The sequence below is a fragment of the Oreochromis aureus genome, linkage group 17 (assembly GCF_013358895.1).
Source record: "Oreochromis aureus strain Israel breed Guangdong linkage group 17, ZZ_aureus, whole genome shotgun sequence".
Lineage (NCBI taxonomy): Eukaryota > Metazoa > Chordata > Actinopteri > Cichliformes > Cichlidae > Oreochromis > Oreochromis aureus.
The window spans coordinates 11,231,848-11,257,365 of record NC_052958.1 but is presented as its reverse complement, the minus strand read 5'-3'; the positions used below and the strand labels follow the sequence as shown (position 1 = coordinate 11,257,365).

Here is a 25,518-nt window from a genome sequence, read left to right as displayed (position 1 = left end):
TGTACCTAACAAAGTGACCAGTAGGTATGTCTCTGGAGTTTAAAGTGCACAATTTCTCTCAGGAAAATGTGCACAGATAAAATCGCACAATAATCACCCTCAGACAAAGACCATCTATACACATTGAATGTTTTATTAAAAAAGAAGTTATAACAGTTTATTTTATACACAACTATTTATGAGGTTATAAGCCTATTAATAGAGAGCATCTGTCATTTTTGACAAGCATGCCCACTTCACAATGAAAAAAACCCAAAAGAAAACAAAAACATGAGGGCAGAGAAGGTGGAAAAAATAAAACAAAGAATGGATTTACTGAAACAAACCAAAATAAAAAAAACAAAAAAAAAACCTTTTGACTTTTAAACCCTCGAGTATCACACACTAGGTACCAAATACATAGTTTCTATTAAAACAAAACTGCTGTTTTCCATGCTGCGTGTGCCTGCTAAATCCCCTGACGGCAGCGGTCGGCCAGCGCAGGGAACAAATCCACACAAGCACAAGACAGGATGGGAGGTGAGCCTCGACTCCACACCAGAAGCATGCAACTGCTCGAGGAGATACAGTCAACACATGGGGGAGGTGACTTTACAGGATGAGGGTTCTGGTTCTTTGCAGCTGTGCTGATAAAATAGAGAAAGGGCCTTGGAAGTCTTGTCTACAGATGAATAGACCAGTCACTTCACTCAAATCCTTCATCCTTATTGTATGCAGCAGGTTCTGGGAGAGGAGTGTGGTTATAGTTGTAGGACTGTAGCCCAGCTCTGGACTTCCTGTGCAGGTTTACAGTCACAATTGTGATGCTCTGTGAATCCTAGCATCTAAGATATAGATGTGCGGAGTCTCTGTTTAAACCTGCAAGCTTGTTGTGTCAAAGAAGTGAATGGGGAAAAAGCCAAAAGGATATTAAATAAAAGCAAAATAAAAATGCTTTAATCTTTAAAGAAATAATCTAGAATTCAAGTTGCAGTGGGAAGTGTAATCATTCACTGGCTTTAGGATGTCTTCTTTAGTTCTTAAGTTAAAGATAACTCGAATTCAAAAAAAAAAAAAAAAAAAAAAAAAAGGCAGCTATCAGTAAAATAAGATTGGCCATTGAGAAGATTGTTTACCAGAGGAACACCAGGCCACAGCTGAGTATATCATCAATTTATTGCAAATAATCCTGACAACCAATCTTATGATTTTTGGAGGGGGGTGGGGCAAGACAAAAGAAGATAAAAATTAACTATTAACTCCCTGTAGCACTGCTGCATCATAATGTGCCATTTTTATTACAATTGTCACCTTGGATCTAGTACATTATTAGTACAATACTGCACAGATGTCAAGTAAAACAAGATTTCTGAGTTGCTTGTTACAAAAAACCCCCCAAAAACCTTAACATGAAATTCTTATCAGTGTAGCTGAACCATAGCTAAACCAACAGGGACCAAGTTTAAAACCCTTAAAAAAAAAAAAAAAAAAGAAGGGGGTCCCTCTCTGTGCGAATACACAATTTTTCTTTTTTCTTTATTTTGCTGTATAAGAGGGGGGGAGAAAAAAACAAACACACACACACACACACACACACACACACACCATGGGTAAGGTTTAGCTTTTGATGTGCATCACAAACCTCACCACAAAATAATGTATAACATTCACTTTGCTTTCAACTGCCTTGAATGTGTCAACTATAGCAAAGGTTAGCTCTGCCGAGAGCTACCCCAAGCTGACATTCAAAACTTCCTCAGGGCGGATTAAAGGAATAACAATCCCGGGTTCAAAGCGGTCAAACTGAACAGAAATTAAAAACAAACCATGGAGGCGTCTGCACTCAAAAGAGCACAGAACTATGTTATAGATCATGCTTATAGAGAAAACCCAACGTCTTGAAAAGGGCTGAACCACACTTTTGATTTCAGTACAGTTAGATCTATCAGGCTCACTACAGGTCATCCTAGATTCAAATCTCTCTCACACTCACACACACACCCCTGTACAACTCTGAATCTGAAAGATGATGACGAGCAGGCATGTTTATGGGGCATCTCACATATAACCACAAAACAGACTAAGAATCAGATGACGCATCGATGCTTTATCAGGTAAGTATACCAAACTATGTAACGCTATCTGTAATACAGCCATGTAGCAAATGTTTAGTTGAAGTCGGTAAAACTAACTATCGTGACATGTCAAAAACACTGCTCAACAAACATTAGCATGATTTCCATCCTTTCATTATCACCTGGGTGAAAATGTTAATCACTATCCAAGATACAGCCCAACTGAATTTCAAACCTGAGCCATACAAGTCTAACAATCCTACATTAGCTCAAATAAACCCTATTGTCATTCGCAGCCCTGGGTAATTCCCCTAATTGTCAACAGACTGAAAATTTAGACGTCCAATCACAAATTGTATAGGATCAAACCGCAGAAACAGGAGAAGATGGTAGGTTAAAGTGATGTGCCTTTTTAGTTTTTAAATGAATGACCTTCATGGCTTTTTGAAGACGTGGTTTTTGTGGACTTCCTTTTTATGATGAGGCACAGAAGAGGGAGTCGAAATCAGAGGTGATGAGGTGACCTCCCAAGTGAAACTCTGCCTTGAATCTTTCACTTGGGATCCACAATCCGCCACAAAGCGACCAGTGATTCTTACTGCAATCTAAGAAGTGAATACATTTCAAGGTTTTCTAGGTAGTCCGTCTGCCGCGTTAGCCTCCGTGAGCAACACTAAGTCAGTGTTTTTGGGTTAACACTGAATTTTCATGAGGCTACAGAGAGGTGTCTTTTCACTGTACAAGGTATACGCTGTACAAAAAACAAAACAAAAACAAAAAAAAAAACAACCAAGATTTAAAAAAAACAAACCAAGCGTGCTGACCCCCCCCAACTGGGGGAAAAAAATGGCAAGAAATTAAAGTATGGAAAGGAAAAAAAACAAAAACAAGTGTCAAAACTCAAAAATGTGACTGCAATTCCTTTCCACGCATCATAGATGGACATCTTCACCTGCCACAGTCCACAGTGAATAACACAAGGTGTGTTCCATTGTTTGATTTTAAAGTTAGGAATTCAGATCTGTACAGTTTAGTTATCATGTACAGGGCTCGTATTTCGTAATCCAAAAAGAGATTCTTGTAAGCAGACAGTCCACTCGACACCACCGGGGTTACGTACCAGTCAGACCAACATGGAGAGCATGCATTGGAGCAAATCCCGAGTAACAGTGGAATGTGAGGAAGACTGATACAACACTAACCTCAATAGGGAGGGGGACAAATTACTCTTTAATTTCACTCAGATCCACTCAGTAACCATATGACCATTTTTTGTTGCTTTTTACTGAGATTAAAACAGACTTGAATGCTGTTCCTTTTAAAAAAATATTTATATAGTCAGCAAAGTTCCCCAGGACCAATAACGCTACTAGAAATGCGTTTCCAAAACACAAATACAGCTGATTGTAATACAGAGGCCTCCCTTCACAATGACACAGTCTGGTGCTCGTGTGTTTGAGGTGACTCCTGATGTGGAGTATAAAATGCATACGGTCAGATGGTTAAAGTGTAGCTCTGGTCTATTTTTAGTTCCCAAAATACCAAAAGAGTCTGACCAGAATGCCCACAAAAGAAAACCTATATTAGAGCTACCTTCTGTCTTCACTGCCTGTGTGCGCTGGTCTTACATGTACAGTTTGTGCAGCTAGCATACATTGTACAAAACAGATCTTTAGTTTGTTGCTTATAATGCATTACGTTGGATTCTCACATTAAACATGTAGTTTCACATAGTGAGGACATTACATGAAAAGGCTGCTCTAAATGCTCGCTTTGATACGTTTTTGTTTTCCTACTCTTGGCTCTGCATGATGTACACGGCTCTGGCTAGGAGCACAAGAAGCTCCGCCTGCTGTTTATCATGGGCAGCCAATCATAAGGAGGCTGACTTAAAGGGAGAGCAGCTAAAACAGGTCAGCAAACGTATACAGGCGGCTGCAGGTCAACAGAGTAACAAAGAGTAATGTAACAGGCCATGTAGAATCTGAACTGAATGATAAAAAAAACCCCCAAAACTATTTCATATTCTCATAATATGTTTTAAGAGATATGCTTAAGAGGTATTCCAGGTTGATTTGTTAGCGTCTATTGGCACTGCACTTCATATAAAATGTGCTCGGACACTTGTGTGTCACTGTGTGCATTTAAAAAACAAAACAAACCCCCCAAAAATGTGGTGATGTACACCAGAGAGGGCAAGTAAGACCTAACCTGCTGTGATGGGGACCAACTAACAAAAATGGTCAGAGTCAACTGGTATTATGGGAAAAGAAAGGAAATTATATGTCACTGAGGTTAAAAGGGAAGTTTTATGAAGTGGATTTGTGTAGAGAAATCAGATGTTCACATGGAAGCTTCTTAGATGACGCACCACACAAATGAGCAGACTGACAGGCAGAGAACGTGGATGCGTGTGAGGAGAAACGGCTACAGAATGGGAGGGGAGGTCAAACACACCAAAGGCTATATATCCATAAAAATCCTTGTTTAGTAGTAATAATAATAATAAAAAAATCAACTTGTTTAAATATGAATATTATAAGTCTGCTTTCTCATGGTTAGGAAATCAAATATAGTCTCTGTGGGGGTTAAGGGGGGGGCAGGGGGCGGGATGGGGGAACCCTCCTATTACTACAACTCCATGTCCTGGGCCTCGTCTTCTGAGAAGTCAGACATGGAGCTTTCAGATGAAGAGTCGCCTGCCCCCTCTTCCTGCTCCTTCAGAGCCTCCTCTGTTGCATATTTCTGAATGTACTCTGTGGAAGGAAATAGAGAAAACAGATTTAAAAGGTGAGACGGCTGGTCTGCAATGAAAAAGGCAAACCTCCTGAAAGGAAAATACTTCTACAAATTTATATTCTGCTGGATAAAAAAAAAATGGATTGCTGCAGGCAGCATATTTTCATTAGGTTGAACCTTTGATTTTCTGCTTGTACTCCTCTGGCCGATGAAGGTACATGGCAGCTGCATCTCCGTTCAGGGGATCAATGGGGTTTGGGTAGGCCAGCAGTTGGGGCAGGAACGACTCAAAGATGTTGGTCAAATCTGAAGAAAAAGGAAACATTATCACTTTACCCAAGGAAAGAAATTAGTTCTTTCTAGTTACTAAGCAACTATTTTGGTAATGCATCAAGACAGTTGTTTGAAGAGTTTTTTTTAAGCATCTCTAAATGGATGGGGTGAGAGCATCATAGCTTTACATGCAGTTTTATGTACTGGTTACGACTGAAGTTCTAGAGTCACCAGGAAAACCTGATTTAAAAATGGCGCTTTAGAATTTATGTATTTTTTACAAATAATTCTTAAAATTTTGTTTTCCTTTCCAAGACACAGATCTATCATTCATGTTTAAAGTTACATAACACTGCAGCTTCATTAATCCACACTGCCAACATAATCTGGCTTATCCCAACAAAGCCCTGGGAAAAAAAAGAAGCTAATTCACATTAGATATGGTAAACCAAGAAACACAGACGTACACTTACCTACATTTTTACTGTAATAATGATTAGAGATGCCTGGTCTGATGCTCTAATGTGTGCATGCGTTAATTCAACAATCCAGAGGTTTATGTGTTTCACAGAACTCTCCAATACTCTCATTGTGTACCATGTCTCTCCACTGGATACTCTACCATTGCCTTTGAAAGTGGACTGCTCCAACTCCAGGTTGACAGTTTTAGGGTTTGCCCCCAAAGCATGTAACCTTATAAAGCTCTTCGATATGAACTGGTGTTCATTTAATCGCTGTTATTTTCGGGCACGTAAATGTAACCTCTAATCTGAATAAATCTGGTAAAGAAATGTCATTCCGTTATGTGCCCAATAAACATTTGGGTGCTCTTGTTGAGTCACCATGTCATAGCTTAGTTTAGCTTAATTTAAAAAGGGTTAGTTGGGGATGAACTCGAAATTCTGAGCTTGATAAACTCACACAGGAAAAAACAAATACAAACAAAACAAAACAAAACCAAACCAAACCACCACTTTTCACTAGGTCTCAGCTAGTTCTCTCAGAGCTGAGGGAGAGCACAAAACCTGAGATGACACTTTCATCTCCTAGGTGTCACTGTTGGGTCCATTTATGTAAGGAAAGCAAATACTCCCCCAGTTCTTTTCCACTGTTTTTGGTTTTTACAAGATTAAATCAAATGTTTTTGCTCCCTCTTCCTTTGTATAGGCTCATTACACAATGCTTGGCTGACTGGCCTATTCCTGTCATTTGGCTTATTTCTGTGGGGTTTGTTTTGTTGTTTTTGTTTTTTTGTTTGTTTTTTTAAAACATCCGACAGAACAAAACCTACAGTAATCCACACAAATGCAAACATTCGCTGGAAAATAATAAAGACCAAATGAATTCTCAGTTCATTTTTATTGGTTCTCTAAATAGCATTTAGGGTTTCAGTATTCTCCTGAGTAGGAACACGAGCTAAAATAAATACCAAGGGATGCCGGAACATCTGCTAGGTATATTACTGTAAAGTCATTTATACTACTCAACAGCTATTTTAACTCTGTGAAGTGGATGTTATGGGAAATTAATGGGGAATTTTACTGAGAGAAGGGCACAGGAACGTCAGGGAAGCAGGGAGACCAGCAACAGTGAGGAAAAGTAACTGAGTGAGTATAATTGCTCCCATCATGTATATGTGGGCATATCTTCCACAGCTGACAGATAATAACTCACTCCTGTCGAAGGTGACTGTTTTCTGACCTTACTGGTTGAGAGTATTACCTTGTTAGTGCTCACTTTTCTCCACAGTAAGTAGATTAAAGAGCAACAGTACACCATTTGCTAAAGAGGAGACGCCAGTATTTATTTTGTGCGGATGGCACTGTGTCCAGTTCTTCACACATAATCACACGACCCTCAGAGAGGGAACTCAATACAGACACATACAGAGCGTAGTCACTCACCATAAAGGGCTGTCCATGTCTGGTTGATGACATCTAAGCACACCGTTCCTGATCTGGGAAACAGAGAGGGAAAAGAGAGTTACAGGTTAAAAGGCCGAAGGCAGGCAAGGAGGAATCTGTGTATGTTGCTACGCAGAGTTTTTCTTTTTCCTACAAGAGGGCCAGCCTGTTTTGAAAATGTCTTCACATTTGTTAAGAGAAATGCAAAATTAGATGCAACAGGTGTACTTCCCACCAGCTTTGGAGTAAACTGTGAGCATTCAACTGTACATTTCCTGTCAATTCTGAAAGTTGTGATATATCATGTGACCAGAACGGCCTGTCCCTACTAAATATATAACTAAAACCAAGTTGCTGTGTAAGCTCATGTCAAGTTTCAGTAATTTAAGCTTTAGATTGTTATTGTTGACATGGTCCTAGCCACAGATCAGCAGTTATATAAATGCACTTATTACAGATCTTACCCACTGGCTAATAAAATGTTTCTATTAAACTTGCCATCATTTGCTGATGAGAACAGCCTGGATGCCCTGCTATTTTTGGTATTTGAAACGCTACACTGTCACATATGGGGAGGAGGCACAAGTTTTTCCTGCTCATCAGGTCCTCCCACGGACCCACCTTTATGGACAGTGGATTTACGGACTCAGAAAAGCAAAGAGCTTGACCAAGCAGGTACAAATGCACTTACCAACATAAGCAAAGAAAAACACAGCAATTCTGAATTTTTTGGTCAATGTTAAGTTTGGCCAATATTTTTCTGCTTCTCTTTTTTGCCATCATTTTTTGGTGCCCAAAGATTACTGGAAATCACAGTGAAACAGTATTACTGGTATTTATATGGTGCTTTTCTTTATTTGACCACTCAAAGCTAGTCCAATCCACCGTTCATCTTTGTACAAGCGCTTTTAACCTAACGTTCGCACACTCGCACTCTTACGGATGCACCTTGGGGCAACTCACAGTTGTACAGTGTCTTGCTAAAGGATACTTCGACATGCACACTAGAGGAGCCAGGGATTGAACCACCGACCTTCCGATTGGTAGATGAGCTACTCTACCTACTGCCCTTTCAATCTAACTCAAACATTTTCAGACATTAATTTTGTCGTCTATGAACATTAAGCATAAAATGAACGTGATGGCCATTGGCGCTGCTATAAATGAGTTAGGTTAATCCTTTTCACATTTTAACATGAACATTTTCAAAACAATGAAAATAGAAGAAGACTTGAAACAAAACATAGCAAAATACTAATAAATTAAATCAAGATTTTTAGTTTATTATATTAAAGGCGTGACAACATACAAATATGAACTCTTGAGCTTCAATACTTGCATTAATAGTCTGAAATGGTGCAGCATACATGACTGAAATCAACTTACGCTTCATCAATGTTGGGATGAAAAATCTTGTTCATGAATCCTGAAAAAGACATGAAGTAAGTTAGGACAATGCTAAAAACTAAAATTAAGACTAATAAGTCTGGATGTAAAGTAGAGTTAGAGTTCGTACCTATTGATGGTGATTTGAATGGGTATTTATCAGGAAGATCTACTCGCACTTTCCACACGCCTCCCTCATACGGTGCTGTACATAAGGAGGGGACACAGAAACATAACAAAAGAACAAAGCTGAGTGCAGACGACAGACTTTTATTCGCCTCAACATCATCTTCCATCCTTCGTGTATTTAAATGGATTTAAAAACAGTGTTATAATCAATTTTCTCTGCTACACATGAGCTTCCCTCATCACGTCTCTGTCATTTTATGCAGTAATGCACTTCAGCCCAGGAGAAATCTTTACTTCCAAATCTCTTCAAATAATACGCTGACATCAAAGAGGAAGCGACTCGGATTCTGTGGGGGTGTTTGGTGCTTGCCCAAAATAGCTGTGTGTAACAGGACCCTCATGTGCTGTGCTGAAACTGAGAAGCACATACATGACAGATAACGCACATGATGGTTGAGCAGCAATGGGCACAACAGTTCCCCTTTATTTGGCATTGTTTCGAGGCAACATAAACAGGGTCAAATACACACTTCCCCTCTTTGCTGATGTGTAAGTGACAGTGGTTTTAGTGTGACAGATGTTACAAGTAGCATATGAAAGAAGTATTTCCTGCTGATGAGGCCACACTCCTCATCCAAATTCCCCTCAAGCCTGTTCAAGTCTAGCTCCTTTCCGTTTTACACTTTGTGGCCTCAGCTCTAGTTTTGCGTTTTGCGTTTCTTGCCTGCTGTGAAAAAGCTCTTTATGTTCTAAACAAAGAGACTGACTGATACTCCTGCAGTGGCTGCTCTCACAAACACATTTACTGTCACTTCATGCTCTGGAGATCAATCTTAGCATCTCATTTGTTTTTATGGCGATGGCACTCATGTTAATAGCTGGTTTAAAATACATTAAAATGCTTGCTTAATAGTACAGCATTCAAGGAAAAAGAGGTACCCTGGATGAAAATAACCCCTAAATTATTTTAGAACATGTTACTGAGTAAGAAGAAGGAATATTCAAAGTGTCTGTGGAATGAGAAAAAACAAAACAAACAAAAAAAAAAATGAAAGGAGAAAATCTTACTTCCTTGTGGTCCAAAAAACTTCACTACAAATTCATTGAGTCCACTGAGGATGGTGACTTCATGCTTGCTCTCGATGCTGTAGGACAGTTAAGGAGAATTGCTTCACGACAGCATACACATAAACAAACACAGACCTGCAGGACTGATTCTTTAATTTGGCTTCTGTAGAAACAGTCAGTGAGCTGTGGTTGCTTCCTGTGTAATATATCATCACATATTTTCCAGCATGGTAGACCAATGCACAAGAATAACCTGACTGGTTTCCTCTCTCCTACCTGACATGATTGTCTGTATCAGTGTGAATTATGAAGACTAAAAAGAGGAATGACAGCTTTTAACAAATGATAATAATTTTATTGTTTTAATCCATAATCCTGGAGAGGCGTTATCTATGGCAACTAATAGCTCAATGCCATGCCCCTCCGGACACTGAATTAACATCAGGATGCCGACTGAAGTGTTCACCCATCCTTCATCTGCTAACTATTCCAAGTCTCTTTTCCATGTGTGACTCTCCATGAGCACCTTGGCTTTCTAGAACTTGATATTACCACACATACTTCTGACAAAACACAGTACTCGCTGTATGCATGTGTACAAACTGAAATGCGAATTTTAGTCACTTGTCATAGTTGTAACTGATGGAGCTGATAGCCCAACAGTCCAAAATATACAGTTAATACTGGTAATATCAGAAAAGGAGGTTTCTATAGTGTCATATGTTGCTGAAAAACCTATATATATTGTTGAGCATTATTGGTGCCTTCACAGACGTGAAAGCTACCCATGTGAGCTGCACTAATGCTCCCAGGGAGTCTTTCATACGGTGGTGAAAACCTCCATGGGATGCTTTTTATACCCAGTCATGTCACTAATGAGCCCAATTAGCTATGAGATGTTTGAGATGAGATGTATTTTTCACAATCCAGCTCAATGTTTTCAGCCTAAACTTGTTTCTGGGATCAAACTAAAACAATATGTATACATTTGATGTGTTGTCTGAAGTTTCATTTACAAATATTTGCAAAAACAATGATTTCCTGTTTTTACCATGAGCCAGGTTTTTGTTTGTTTTTGTTTTTTAAAAGAAAGGTGTTAGTAAAGAAAACAGCCTGTGTTTTCATCTGCTACTCCAGTCATAGCTATAATTATGACATAGATAAAGTCTTTAAAAAAAAGAAAGAAAAAGAAATAGTGACCTCACATTACAGATGGATATAAGTGCTTATCACACTAAGCATTCTGGATCACCGCTGTTTTTACAAAACCAAAAAATCACTTTGCCTAAATGTGACCAAAGGAGATCATAATAAAAACACGAATCACCGTTTTCCACAGCGAACAGAAGCAGCTGTCTTGTTGATCCTGATTTAGTGTGGATCTAATTAGCAGCATCACTGACCCCAAACGGTTAAATCAAACTGAAGGTTATTTTAAGTTCTGGTAGAGACTCTTAGGAGCAGATTGAATCCCTGGCTTCAACAAGGAAATGTGTCATTTTCAGACAGAAGAGGAACCTCTCTGTTCTGACTCGCACTGGAGTCAAGTAAGCATTATGAGGGTCTCCGATGCAAAATCCAAGGCGAACTAAATACTCATCTAAAGGTCACTAGGAAAACATAAACAAGCCCAGTGTCTAAAGAAACACAACTCCTGCATCATATTTCAGTGCTCACACATGCATAATTCCTCATTTTATTCTAGTTCTGCTCTTTATCTAAATTTAATCTAAAAGGTCGACAAGGAACAGGACGATTCAGACTGTGTGTTGTGGTATGGAACAGAAAAGGTGGTGGGTGATTCTAAAACAACAGTAACTACAGAAACAGGACTTTGGCATGTCTGTAAGAACAGTTGATAAGGAGGCAGGAAAAAGTTGCTATATAAATTACCCCAACTGTTTGATGGATTTGAGATGATAATGAGACACCAATGACATGTAACTTCCTTTCATCCATCTAAAATCTATCAGTTTTCATCTAATAAGGAAACAGCATTCACATGTAGCCACAGATTCACCCAGTTTCAGCATCTGTCAACTCTAGATTTGAATTTTTTGTTATAATTTCTATTGTAAAATTAAAAGACAAAAATATGAATTACATGAATGCAATATGAATTCCAGCTTTTTAATTTAGGCTAAAAAGGCTAAAGCGTAGAGTACACTTGACCCACTGACTGATTCAGTTAACCTAAAGATGAAGGAAAGAAGAATCTCAAAGGTCTCAAAGAAGAATCTCTCTCAGACACAAGCTCAAAACTAATATCACTTTGATGCGATTCTTTCCATCTGTCTGGTCTAACCCAATAGCCTTTTCTACCCAATAAATAACTATAGGTCTCTGTTGACAATGTTCTCACACTACAGAAAAGGACTTTGGCATGTCTGTAAGAACAGAGGGAAGTTGTAAATTCCCCAACTGTTTGATGGATTGAGATGGAATGTGAAAAACACAGCCAACCAACTTACTAGCTTAACTGAGCTCAACTCTAGATTTGTTTTTGTTTTTTTGTTTGTTGAAGTAGACCGTGTTCAGATTTGGCAAGTAAGTCGAATAAACAATGTAAACAAGCACAGAAACACTGAGGAAATAGAACCTCTGCAACATTTACATGTGTATCCCTTTAAGAACATGTGACTGATTTGTGTGCATTTAGATGTAACATGAGATACTTTGTATCCTTAACATCTTGAAAACATGGTAAGACACACTTTGATCACAAAAGGCTCTAAAGGTATAAGCATGCGGTGTAAAAGCACAACACACTTAAATGTTGCACCTCATCTTAAGAGGTTATAATATGAAGTGCTAAAATAAATAAGCGGGAACTAAAATATAACTAAATAATTTGTCACCCAGCATGGGTAAACTCAAATACCCAAACAGAATTAATGGGAAAAGGACAATTAACTACAGAGTTATATAATTTCTTGTGCCGCCTCCACGCAAAGATAGTCTGTCCAACCCTTCACCTTGGATTTATATAGTTAAAATCACATAAACAGGTAAGTCAATAAATATAATCCAACACACAGAGCCCAATCAAGCTAGGAGAACATACATAAATCCACAGATCACAGGAAGCCTTGAACTGTAACCTAAATTCCTTTGTTAACACAGTGTCACTACCAGACTTTATTATAAGGATATACTGACTACAACATGCCAGCTCACTCTTTAATAACACAGTGTAGACATGAAAAAAAAGCAATGAAAAAAAAGGTATAAAAGAGCTCCTCTCAGACTAAAAATTACCTTGTTACTCCAGGACTAAGGTCAGTGTTGTCCTGATATTTCTTCTGTAGCCTATAAAGCACATTTTAAATACTTAAATGTAAAAATATGCAGTAAATAGCATTTACAGTTGTGGTCTAGACATGTCTTGTTTTCTTTCTGGTCCACTCAGGCCTCTATCCCTGTCTGACCCAGGATCAAAATATCCCCTCGCAACCAGCCTTGTTCCAAGTACAGAAAACAAACACGACGGAGAATCATAAACAGCATACTGTCAAACAATGTGGCGTCAAATATGCTCAAACATTTCTCTCTTGGAGACAGCAGTTGTTGATCTAGTGATGGGAGGCACTGGCTATTTTCAAAGCATGTTCCTGTCTCTTGCCGTTTTTGAACAGCAGGGGTCGAGGAAAAGCCAATTCCATTCATCTGATCCAATTCATATGTGCCATTAAAGGATAATGACGTGCAATCCAATCAAACTGACTGCACAGGTCAGTTATTTACAGTTTTGCCTGAAACTACCAGGATTTCAGCCTTAATTACATAAACTGTGACTTGAGCTTCATCCAAGTCAGAATTATAAATCACATGCAATCTGACTAAGCTAATAACATGCACACTGTTTTACCTTACACGTCATCAACATGCCAGGCTAGAAAAAGTATGCGATCCTCTGCACCAACAACTCGACCACAAGCACAAATGAGAGTCAGAGAGTTTGGAAGTTTAATTATGTCCTAACCTGTAAATGAATGGGATATAAAACCTGCTATTGGAGCTCGAAAGACTAAAGCAGCAGCTACTCTAAAGACTTGGGTGTTCATCAATCTATAATAACATTTCCTAAAACAACCCCCCTCCCCCATAAGACTGAAAAATATTTTCTACCTGGGATGTTGCTTTAAGTCCTAATTTTCCACCATGCAACCACACTAATGATTTCCATTCACCATTTGTTCTACCTGTCATATGGACAGCTAGCCATTGCTCGGTTGAGTCATTTTATTATTGCGTCACAGATCAACAGGTGCACGTATCTCTACCTTTGTAGCCTGGTGTGCGTTTTTGTCTCAAGAGCAGAAACATCTAGCGGACGCAGTTTTCTTCCATATTTGGTAAAGCACTGTGCTTTTTGGAGGATGTTGAAGGTGGTCCCTTTTAGATGTTAAATCTTTGATGAGGCCAACATATACAGTGGTGTGAAAAAGTGTTTGCCTCCTTCCTGATTTCTTAGCGTTTTGCATATTTGTCACACTTACATGTTTCAGAACATCAAACTAATTTTAACATTAGACAAAGCTAAACTGAGTAAATATAAAATGCAGTTTTTAAATGAGGATTTCATTGATTGAGGGAGAAAAGTCATCCAAACCTACCTGGTCCCGTGTAAAGAAGTAATTGCAAACCTCGTTAAACTGTAATTAACCACATTTTTTGGATATCTGAGTTCCGTTTCACTAAACACACCCAGGCGTGATTACTTGCAGACCTGTTGAATCAAGGAAATAGAACCTGTCTGACAAAGTGCAGGAGGCTAAAAGATCTCAAAAAACAACACACTGGGCAATGATCTAGCGAAGCACCTGAGAAACAAGGTCACTGACATCTATCAGTCTGGAAAGGATTACAAGGCCATATCTAAGGCTTTGGGACTTCAGTGAACCACGGTGAGAGCCTTTATACACAAATGCAGAAAACTTGGAACAGTGGTGAAGCTTCCCAGGAGTCGACATCTCATCCAGGAGGTCCCAAAGACCCCAAAACAACATCCAAAGAACTGCTAGCCTCACTTGCTTCAGGTAAGGTCAGTGTTCATGACTCCACCATAAGAAAGAGACTGGTCAAAAATGGCTGCATGGCAGAGGTCCAAGACAAAAAGCACTGACCAAAAAGAACATAAAGGCCCGTCTCAGTTTTGCCAGACAACATGTTGATGATCCTCAAGACTTTTGAGAAAATATTCTCTGGACTGACGAGACAAAAGCTGAACTTTTAGGAAGGTGCATGTCCCCTTACATCTGGCGTAAAAGTAACACAGCATTTCAGAAAATCATCATCATCATACCAACAGCAAATTACGGTGGTTGTAGTGTGATGGTCTGGTGTGATGTTTTGCCGCCTCAGGACCCGGAAGACCTGCTGTGGTAAATGGAACCTGAATTCTGCTGTGTACCAAAACATCCTGAAGGACAATGTCCGGCTATCTGTTTGTGACCTCAAGCTGAAGTGGACTTTGGGTTCTGCAGCAGGAAAATGATCCAAAACACACCAGCGAATTAATTCCACCTCTGAATAGCTTAAGAAAAGCAAAAAACAAATTGAAGATTTTGGAATAGCCCAGACAAAGTTTTGACTTAAATCTGATTGAGATGCCTTAAAAATGCAGTTCATGCTCGAAAATCCAACATCCATCCATCCATCCATCCATTGAAGCTTATCCTTTCCAGGGTCGCGGGGCGCTGGAGCCTATCCCAGCTGTCATAGGCGAGAGGCGGGTACACCCTGGACAGGTCGCCAGTCTGTCGCAGGGCCAACACACAGGGACAGACAACCATTCACGCTCACATTCACTCACACATTCACACCTAGTGACAATTTGGATTATCCAATTAACCTATCCCCTTAAACTGCATGTCTTTGACGGTGGGAGGAAGCCGGAGTACCGGAGGGAAACAAACCGGGAGAAACAACTGCCTGATGGTGGAATTGAACTCAGGATTGCTGTGCGGCAACAGTGCTAACCACCGTGCCACCGTGCTACAATGTGGCTGAATTACAACAATTCTGCACAGACAAGTAGGATAAAATCCCTCCATAGCGCTGGAAAATATAGCAGCTATTCCTGCTAAGGGTGGCCCAACCAGTTATTAGGTTTAGAGGTTACTTTTTCCACACAGGGCCATGTAGGGCTTTTTTTCCCCTTAATAATAAGAAGTTGCATTTTGTGCCATCTTGTGTTATCTTTGTCTATTATTTAAATGTGTTTGATGCTCTGAAACATTTAAATGTGACAAACAGTTAAAACAGAAAAACAGGAAGGGGCAAACACCTTTTCACACCACTGTAGCCCTTGCTCTCAGACATGTCCAGGCTCATCCAGCTGTTGTGCGTACAAGGAAACCTAACATGGCAATGCTAAAGCGATACAACACCTTTATATAACTTCAAAATTTAGACTGGTATTACCACGAAGGATATGACACAGCACTAGAAGAAATGAATGATTGTCCTAAAATTCCTCCTCATCAGTAAGTAAGAATCAGACTTCGGAATGTGGTAAAAATTATAGAAAATTGTTGAAGCGAAAGGATCAGAGGCAAGTTGTAAAGTAGTGAAGTGAAAGATATCACGCTACAAATTCCTTTTTCAATGAAAAACTTACAACTTACAAAGAGAGTACCATATTTATATTTCTTTGTTTGGAGATGAGGAACTCTAAGAAAGTCATCTCTACATTACTTCACTCCCTCAGACACAGACTGTAGCAAAAAATATACAATCAAAGGCCTTGGAGATGAAAGGCAGGAAATATAGCAGCTGCCCTCAGGGTGTATGCAATAGGTAGGCTTCCTACACCGAGAGACAAATATAAACTACCGAAAGAAACACACATTCACACCCATTAACCACTAGATGTAGAAAACTATTATTTCTATGAATACAAGCTGCAATTTGCAGAAAAACAGACAGCAACCACATTTAGCTGAAAAACACAGAAACAGACAACAAAGTCAATGTGACCAACAAGACTGTTCCTCCTATTTAAAAATGGATTGAGAGACATGAATTAGGCATGTGAGCACGTGAGACCATGAGTGTTTACTTCTTTGAAAATCTCTGCCAGCATACAACTTTATCTGTACATGTGCATTGTTCCTGCTAAAGTCCAATGTTTAAATCTGGATGTGTTTGTGCATTCAACTTTGTATGTATTAGTGCACCGCGCCGAGCCGAGCAAGATTACTGTGTGACCTCCACTACACTCTGCTGCCTGAAAACAGAGGCAGCTACTGTAGCACAGCAACCATCCTGCCACTGCAGGCAGAGCGAGTGATAGGCAGGGTGTTTCTGAGAGAGAGTGATTTAATCAACTCAACACCAAACAAACACTGTTCTCCCCTTGCAGCCATCACCACAAAACCTCACTGACCTACAGTCTCCCTCTTACCCTGAGGTAAACACTTTCCCCAAGTAGGGTATTTTCCGATATTGCTCATTAAGAAAAGACAAATAAAAAAAAAAACAAAAGCAAAAAACAAATGTAGCTTGGTGTTAATGGGGATTTGAAGCCTGAAAAAACAAAACTAAAATTAAAATACAAAACAAACAAACAACAACAAAAAACCCCAAAAAACTAAAACCCCAGCTCATCGACTCTGTAGACAGATAATCCTGTGAATACATGGTCAGCTAAAGAGGAATGAAAATGAGAACGGAACCAGGCCTGCAGCTGCAATTCAACTAGTCTACAGATGGCTCAAAACCACCCTTTTATTTACAAGAGTGATACGACACAGAGTATCTTTCCACTCCCATTTTATATCTAACAAGATGTAAATAATTAATCTATATAATATGTAAACTTGCCAGTTGCTTTACTGGCTCATAAAATGACATGAACTCTCTGTTAAATCTAATCCAACGCAGAACACATTAAGTAAGAGTTCTTCAGAGTGTCTGCAAAGTAAAACAAGCCAAACAAAAAAAGTCAAATGAAATATTATTATTATTATCATTATTCACTACTTGAACAATCCTGTAGTGATATACACCAGAAATGCTGGCAGATATGCTTCCACGCTTGTGCACCGAGGCAGACTCTGCTCACCAGGTTACAAAGATTGCAAGGTACACAACAAGGGGAACTGAAGTACACAGTGAATCAGAACAACAGCAACATAAATTAAATAGTAAACCAAACATTTTACTAATATGAGAATTTGATTTGCACCAAATTCATTTTGATTCAAATTGCTCCTGAAACTGTGAATGCTGTAGGTAAAAACCTCTGGTGCTACAATGTCACTGATAATTCGTTTCAAACTACATCAGTAATGTGGAAGCAGATAGGAAATAAGCAGACTGCTAACCTGTCTTTCCAACGTCTCACTAAGAATAGAAGGAATCTCTGTGTCCCTCACCTTCTCTCAGTGTCATTTTTTTTGCATAGTTTCTCCACTTTATTATTGGGCATTTCGAACCCCCTTTCTAGACAAATGCAGAGAGCCAGAATATACCACAACAGCATTATGGCTCACTCCACCAGAGCACTTGGAAAAAAAAAAAGCTATGTTAGCTTAACTATCTGCTTAAATAACAAGCAAAATAAGCTGGCATCCACACTACTGCTGCAGTGGGTACAACACAGCTGAATGCTTTTTGGGTGCAGACTGGCTCTTTGGGAGCAAAGACGATGATTGATAATTATGGTGACTGAAGGTGGCTGTTACTAATACCAGATGTCAAAACAGTTAGTGAACTGCATTCCTGCTATAGATAAAATATGTCACTATTTGTTAAGCTGCACACTATACTTTACTACTCTATAGTTATTTACACATACTAATATGTGCTTCTTTCAAGTACAGCACCTTTGGGGGGCAGCAAACATCTACATGGGTCTGAATTTAATATTTTATATTCAAAAGTTAATTTTTTTTCATGATACAATCAGACTAAATATCCTGTGTTACTTACTGAAAAAACACAACCATTTAACTCATGGCCATATGGTGATCTATTTTACACTGTAAAATTTATAGATAACAGCCTAACATGCAAGCTGTTAGGCACACAGCTAAATTAAAAAAAAAAAAAAAAAAAAGGGGGGGTAATTCACATTTAAAAGGCTAAACAATGCAAAAGGTACATCTGCTCAATGGTAACAGGTTGCACCTTGGACAGGCGCAGGTCTAGTTGTGCTTCAGAAAAACAAAGAAGCATTCTTTTACACCCACCACAAAATGAGCATGTTGGAAATGTTGAATGGAAATGGCTATCCTTTGCTTTTTTGTTGTTGTTTAAATCTCAAGTGTGGTGTTATTCAGCAAAGCTGGGCTTAAGCTGTCTGTTTTAGAATCAGCTCCGGCTCCTTCTGACACATAAAGAGTCTGAATGCTGATGGAGGACCGGTGTGTGGGGCCTGTGCAAAAGAAAATCTTGCAGCAGGCTTTACATATCAATGGACATATGCCCCCAAAGGCCTGACTCAACTGAAATCCGAGTGTAAATGTCTGGTAGCTGTTAAGCGGCGCACTCACTGGAAGGTGGACGGGAAATAAATTAAAAATAAATATGTCTGTTTTATTTCTGCTTCAAAGATCCAAGGTCTATAATTTTACACATTTAACAGGACTGCTTTCTCAAATATGCACAATCATTTGCTCCTGAGGATAATAAACCTTGGGCAAACCTTTTCAACATAATACAGATTTCAAATTTCACCAGATGTAAAAGCCATCTGCACAAGACAACAACTTGCACTTGCAGCAAAATTGAAAATCTTTTTTTTTTACCCTTACTCATTTAGTAATAAACCGTAAATAGCCAGCTCAACATGCAAGAGTTAGCCAAATGTATTATTCACTTTGCAATGCAGATTTGGTTTCCATGAGATGCAAGTCTCAATATACCGATGGCTACCTCCCAGTGTGAGAGCCGGAGGAGCTCAGAATTGAGCAGACTAAGTTCTTTGTCTTCACTGGTGAGAGATGAGAGCCCACCCACTGCAATCAAATGTGAATCCTTCAGCTGCTCCTCCTCTCAGCCCTTCACTAAATCAACAGTCTATTTACAGCAGTAGTGACAGAATCTGTGTGTGCGCACGTGCATTTGAGCTACGTGCATGCACATACAAATGAGTTGATCATTAATGAACACAAAACTGAGCCAGGGCAAGAAAAACAATGGCCTGGATCTGAAGCAGCAGTCTAATGAGAAAATCTAATAAACAAGATGTGCTGCTTATTGTACGGAGAAAAACACAAAAAAATTCAAGAGACATTTTCAGGAAATGGCTAAGGTGAAATTCGCTTTAGTTAGAGAAACGCGCGGGGTTAATTTTATCAACTTGACACAGACGAGAAATGAACAACAGCAGATTAGCACAGCGAGGCAAGTATAGGGTGTGTAAGTATAGGTTGCATTTTTTTGATAAGGGCCTGTTACTTTATATGCAGGCTAATTTAGAGCAAATAAAAGCTGTAGTGGTTTTACTGCAACATTTAAACAAGTAGATCCAGCGGCTCTGGCCTATATGACCGAACTTAGTTACCCCATTGTCACTCCTTTGATTTTCCACACTAAAGCACCTCTGCATGTGAGTGACAGAGCCAGGCTGAACTCCCAAATGCTAGGGGAAAAAAAAAAAAAAATCATGCGAAACAAAGAGAGGAACTTCAGTCCATCTGTTTTTCCAAGGGAACGCAGCCATGCGTGCAGGAAGCTTCGCTGTATGCACTATGGGATTAACAGTGAGGGCCTCAAATCTCCTACTGTCAGCGATGCCTTGCTCCTGGACCCCCAAAACAGGACTGTCAATCAATGTGGCGCCTCCTGAATAGTAGGGGCCTTATACACAATTGACTTTGTTACCTTGCATTCATTCACAAACTCCTAAAAACAATAAAAAGCAGGAGCTCGGTTGGATGATGTGTGTTAAAGACACCTGCAGTGACACATGCAAAGTTATGCACCAAATGTAAATAAAGAAAATAAAAATTGTGTCAACTGACAGCATCATGCACGTGGTTCAACACCCACAAAATCTTGACAAGACTTATATTTAATCGAATTTTAAATTCGATTCGATTTTTTTTGTATGCTTTCAGATATTTTGCCTTTGGGGTTAATAGTATGGTGAGTAACTGAGGCAAAGGACAACTGTGCTTAACACTTTTTATACCTACAGTACATCACATTATCTTGCAACCACAATTAAAATAAAATTGTGGTTAGCAAGTTTTCTATGAACTTCTTTGTGTCAACTACTGTGTAGTTATTCCAGTCCAGTAACAAAGCATGCTGGTAGCTTATGCAACTTCCTCATCAGACCAGGGCATTCCACATTTTGCTCATGGGTTCATTGTGCCATCCATTTAATCAGTCAGGAAAGAGCATACAACTGCTGGCTCCTTCCCTACAATAAACTGCATCTAGTTAGTTCAGTCCAGCAATAATAGCACTGAGTGCAGTTTAGCTGCCCGTGACTGTGTGACATGGCCTGACACAGCAGCAGGAGGTAGAGAGGGAGGGGTGGGTCACAGGGGCTTCTCTAAATGGGAAACACAAAAGAACCTACTGCTGATGCTGTCCGGATGTCATTCTACAAGGGCACAATGGGCCAAAAAAACTAAGCAGAGAGGAGATAAAGCTCAGGATTGGTATTACACTTAGCAAGGGAGGAGGGATGCTTTGGAGAGGACAATCAAAAAAACAAAAAAAAAAAAAATCTGGACAAGTGAATACATCAGGATTGCTGCCTAAAAAGTTACTTAAAAAAATAATTTAAAAAAAGTCTAAAAATGTGAGCTCTCCTTGAAAACTGCAAGTTGAGAGGTGTGATGTGCAACATCTTTATCACCTGATTCAATATAAAAGGAAGTATATGCTAATGTTGACATCAGGTATTATGATGAATACTGGGGCAGATTAAAGCCTCTGACACCCCTCTGCGCAACTCTTAGCAGACTTGAATAAAAATTGCTGGTGGCCATGCTCCAGAGAGCCCTTCCAGCAGGAACTGAAAGGTTGAAAAGTACAGCTGGGATGTCATTTTGAGGACATCAGATGTCCTAACATCCCCTCTGATAGAGGGAAATTTTATTTACAGCAGAATATACACCTCAAGTCTTTACATCTCATATTAATTAAATTTTTACCGCCTAGAGAAGAGACATTTTAAAACTCTTCTCTGTTGGTTTTCCTATTTTTAATTAAATAAACAATTTTGCAGTGTGTTAACTGAAAGGCATACAAGGAATTTGTCAGACCGATTTCGTAACAAATACATTAGATAAATTAGAATTGACACATGTAAAGATGTCCAAGTCTTATTGTTGGTCAATTATATGCCAAGCAAAAGCGAGAGAAGAAAATAATAAGAGCCTTGTTAAAATGGCCTGTTTTAGCATGCACAATAGGCTTAGCGCTTTGTAATTCACCTGTGCTCAAATTCCAGGAGCTTTCCACCTGAAAGTCTTTGTAAAACAACAAGACCAATAAAGAATATATGCAAATAACAGCACAACTTCCTCCACAATATGTGCAGTCAATCCCACACAACAGGCTGAATGTAAAGCTCTTAGAAGTGACACACTGTGCTAAGCTCCTTCAAGAACATTGTGTTCTACACCAAAATCAGCCCGACCGAGACCAAGACAGAATACCAAATGTCAAGAGGTTATCCAGATAATAGGAAATTCATGTTAATTTAATGTTTAAGAAATCCAGTCTGTCAAGAAGCGGTCAATAAATATTGTCTCAGATTGTATAGGAGGGAACGAACTAGCAGGAAGACGCATTACAGTGGAAAGTCAGTGTAAACTAACGCTTAATGTCTTCTCTATGAATACTTTACAGAATTGTACAAAGAGTAGTGAGTACTAGCATATAAAAGCAGGCTGCAGAGTATTGGCTGGCTTGGGACAAAGCTTAACTGAGTGGTGCTACATGTTAAGGTCATTCTGACATTCATTTTCACGAATTCCCGCACGGCCTCCGTTCTAGATTCACAGCTCTCCGGTGGCCAACGCAAATTAATGTGCAAGGCCTCTCAGAACCTGCCTGTGTCTAAAAGCCAGTGTGAGTTTCAGGTTTTGGTTACACTAGGGGGAGATGCATTGATAGCAAGCACAGAAACAGGTTCTTATTGATAGTTTAGAAGAAGGGCCTACTAGAATCTGGAGACCTGCCCACTCAGGACCGAATCCAACTCTTTAAGATCTACATTTAAAACACACATAGCTGTCATTCTTAACACTTGCTGACCACTAGTCTTGGATGGTATGTTTAAACACTCAGGTCACTGTACAAAACTGAGCAGGTGGTATTTAGCAAACCTGCTCTTGCCTGTCAGTGAAGTAGCTCAAGAAGGAGAGGGGTTTTACTACACTGCAATGCTTTGTGTGTGGGTGTGTGTGTCCACACTACAACCTTTACAACTCTTGTTCTGTCCGTTTCAGCACCCTGTCACAGTTGCTACACCCTACACATAAATGGTGTCGAGCGGGGGAAGAATAAACTTGCTCAAACAAGCAAAATGTCCAAGGCATTAAGCCAAAAATGACAAAACAAGTAGATTAAAAAAAAAGATGTGTAGATGTGTTTTCACATACTCATCACCAATCTCTGACTGCAGTAAAAAAAAAAAAAAAAAAAATGCTATAAATAGTATTCAAAGAGTCATATATTATTGGTCTACAAGCAGAAATAACTCAATTAAGCCCAAGCTTGAAAACAAAAACAAAACAAACAACACACTGTCAATATTTTATTTGTTAAACTATTAGTTTGAAGCTGTTGGGGCAACTTCCCCTTGTTTTTGGTTTAATTCTGACCAGCCCCCTTCTAACCCCATATTTGCAAAGCTTTTACTGCCATCCCATCAGCTGTTCTAAGCCCCTCCCTCATGTGGTTTCCGGCTAGTAACAGGCTACCCAATCATTAAGCTGGCTTCCACTGTGCTGGGACAAAAACAAAACTACTTGTTCATACTGTTCCTTCTGGAACATTGTATGGACTGGAAATCTGACGTTATGATTCACTTTTATAACTGCTTCTGTCAGCCCTGAGTGAAGCTAAACAAATAAAGCAGTGGTGCAAGAGTAAACATGGTGACAACGACTTGAAAAGCAGAACACACTAGATGCTGCCAAAAAGTTCAAACATTCCACAGTGAAAACGACTGTAGGGGACTTGACACCTGCTGTACCACGTAACAGCTGCCACACTCAGTTTCAAATCCAATATGTCCAAAACTACACGTTAACACCCATCGAAAATGAGACAAGTTAGTACTGCATGCATTTGCCTGTTGACACTGAAGTACAGTGAGAGACACTGATCAGGTGGCCATTTTGATGCTGAAATTAACCAACTGACTAGCACGCCAGTTCAACAACGCTCGTTACAGGTCTTCTTGTCAAGTGGCAGATGCAATAACACACATACCAAACCCTTAGTGGGGTTACAAAGCAAAGCTTGGTAGACCCGGATCGCTATACACGCAGCAATAACGCCAACGTCTTGCGACTAGAACAAAAGCAGCAGCGTTCTCAGTTGGGCTTACGTTATGTAAACAAGGTTCTGTGTAAGCGTGTGAAAGGGGCAGTATGATTTTAATTCCCGTCATAAAACAGAGGAGTGAACAAAGAAACCAAATTGCTACAAGGTGTTTTAGGTAGTCTACCTCTGCTACATCTGTTGGTGGTGTAGCAAAACATTTCTGTAAAAGGAGAAAAACGTCGGCGTCTGTGCGGATATTGCAGTAATTTTCAGAGCTGGAGAGCAAGCTCTAGACAGCTAATGTTAGTTACAAAGAAATAATATTGCGATGAAAAAAAAAATGCCGAAAGGACCTGTGACCGATCTGATTAGCTAATACAGCTGTCCCGATAAGCGACTGAAGGTTCGCAGGACAGAAATAGCTAACACTTGGCTTTGCTAGCAAAATGTTGTTTACACAAAACACCAGTCATTCACTGTGAAAGCATTTTCTGCTTGAGGGGGGTTTCAAGAAAAACAAGCAGCACCAATAAATAGAGTTCACTCATATAACGTTGACACACTGTTCAGCACATAGCTGACCAGACAGCGATTGAGAGACTGTTGTTTATGTTCAGAAAGGATACAGTTTCACCACATCGGTATCCATTCGCCTTTTACCCGGACTTGGAGACGACATTTTTGCTTCTTCCACCGCAGAACACCAGTGAGAAAGCTGAAAGCTAGCCCCCCCGGAACGCTAGACAGTCTAGCAAACGGTACTATCCGAAAGTTAACATTTGCCTCCAGAAATGCTCGCAGCGAGACGTCTTCCCACTTCAACGTATCTCTGCCCTAATGAGTAGCTGAGCTGTCGCTAGACCTCTGCCGTTCACTGCCTCTCAACGATATGACCATGGTTCCGACATCGGGATCCCTCCGCGAATGACGTCATATTATGTGCGACCTAAACGTCACCATAAATGGCCATGTTTGTAGTTTTATCCAAAACATCATTGTTTTTAATATTTAAGTTTCATTTGGAAACACGTACATGCCTGTTTTTACAGTTAAAAACAGATATATTGGAAAAATTATTTCAAGATGTTCAGGATATCGTAATTGCTCGAGCAGTGGCTTGGCTCCACCAGATTGTCACCCCCACATGTTGGCTCTCAGGACTTGCACCCCAAAATGTCTGGCAAGAGCTGACAGTCCATTTCAAGAACAGTGATTGTTTTTGGGGAGAGGGGGGCATCAGTCTTGTGATTCATTTCCGTTAACTGACCAAGTTCCCCCATTGTTATGCGAAGCTGAAATATACCTAATATCTTATTTATAGAATACAAACAAGACTTAATCTAGGGAAAGAATAAAGAAAATGGTCATGGCTAAAAATACCACTTCTACAAGGCCACAATACCTATCCATCTATCTATCTATACATAAATACATGCATGCACATAAACACACTTCAGCAAATAAAAATTAAAATAAACGTAAAAAAAACATTCCAAAAAAAT

General features: G+C 39.5%; 1 protein-coding gene across 1 annotated transcript; it reads right to left on the bottom strand.

Annotated features, from left to right (window-relative positions):
- Positions 1-1,019: 1,019 nt before the first annotated feature.
- Positions 1,020-24,922, bottom strand: ube2h (ubiquitin-conjugating enzyme E2H (UBC8 homolog, yeast)). Its single transcript, XM_039601068.1, has 7 exons — positions 24,643-24,922; positions 9,554-9,630; positions 8,487-8,561; positions 8,357-8,396; positions 6,971-7,023; positions 4,971-5,099; positions 1,020-4,810 (listed from the first exon to the last, which is right to left on the bottom strand). Exons 1-7 carry the CDS (start codon positions 24,693-24,695, stop codon positions 4,686-4,688), a joined length of 552 nt encoding a protein of 183 aa, XP_039457002.1. The 5' UTR covers positions 24,696-24,922; the 3' UTR covers positions 1,020-4,685.
- Between the last annotated feature and the right edge of the window lie 596 nt (positions 24,923-25,518).

Coding starts and splice junctions, on each gene's coding strand:
- ube2h (XM_039601068.1), bottom strand. CDS start 24,695: ATGTCGTCTCCAAGTCCGGGTAAAAGGCGAATGGATACCGATGTGGTG. Junction 8,397..8,486: donor ATTCAAATCACCATCAATAG/GTACGAACTCTA, acceptor TGTCTTTTTCAG/GATTCATGAACAAGATTTTT. Junction 5,100..6,970: donor GACATGGACAGCCCTTTATG/GTGAGTGACTAC, acceptor CTTTTTCTTCAG/ATTTGACCAACATCTTTGAG.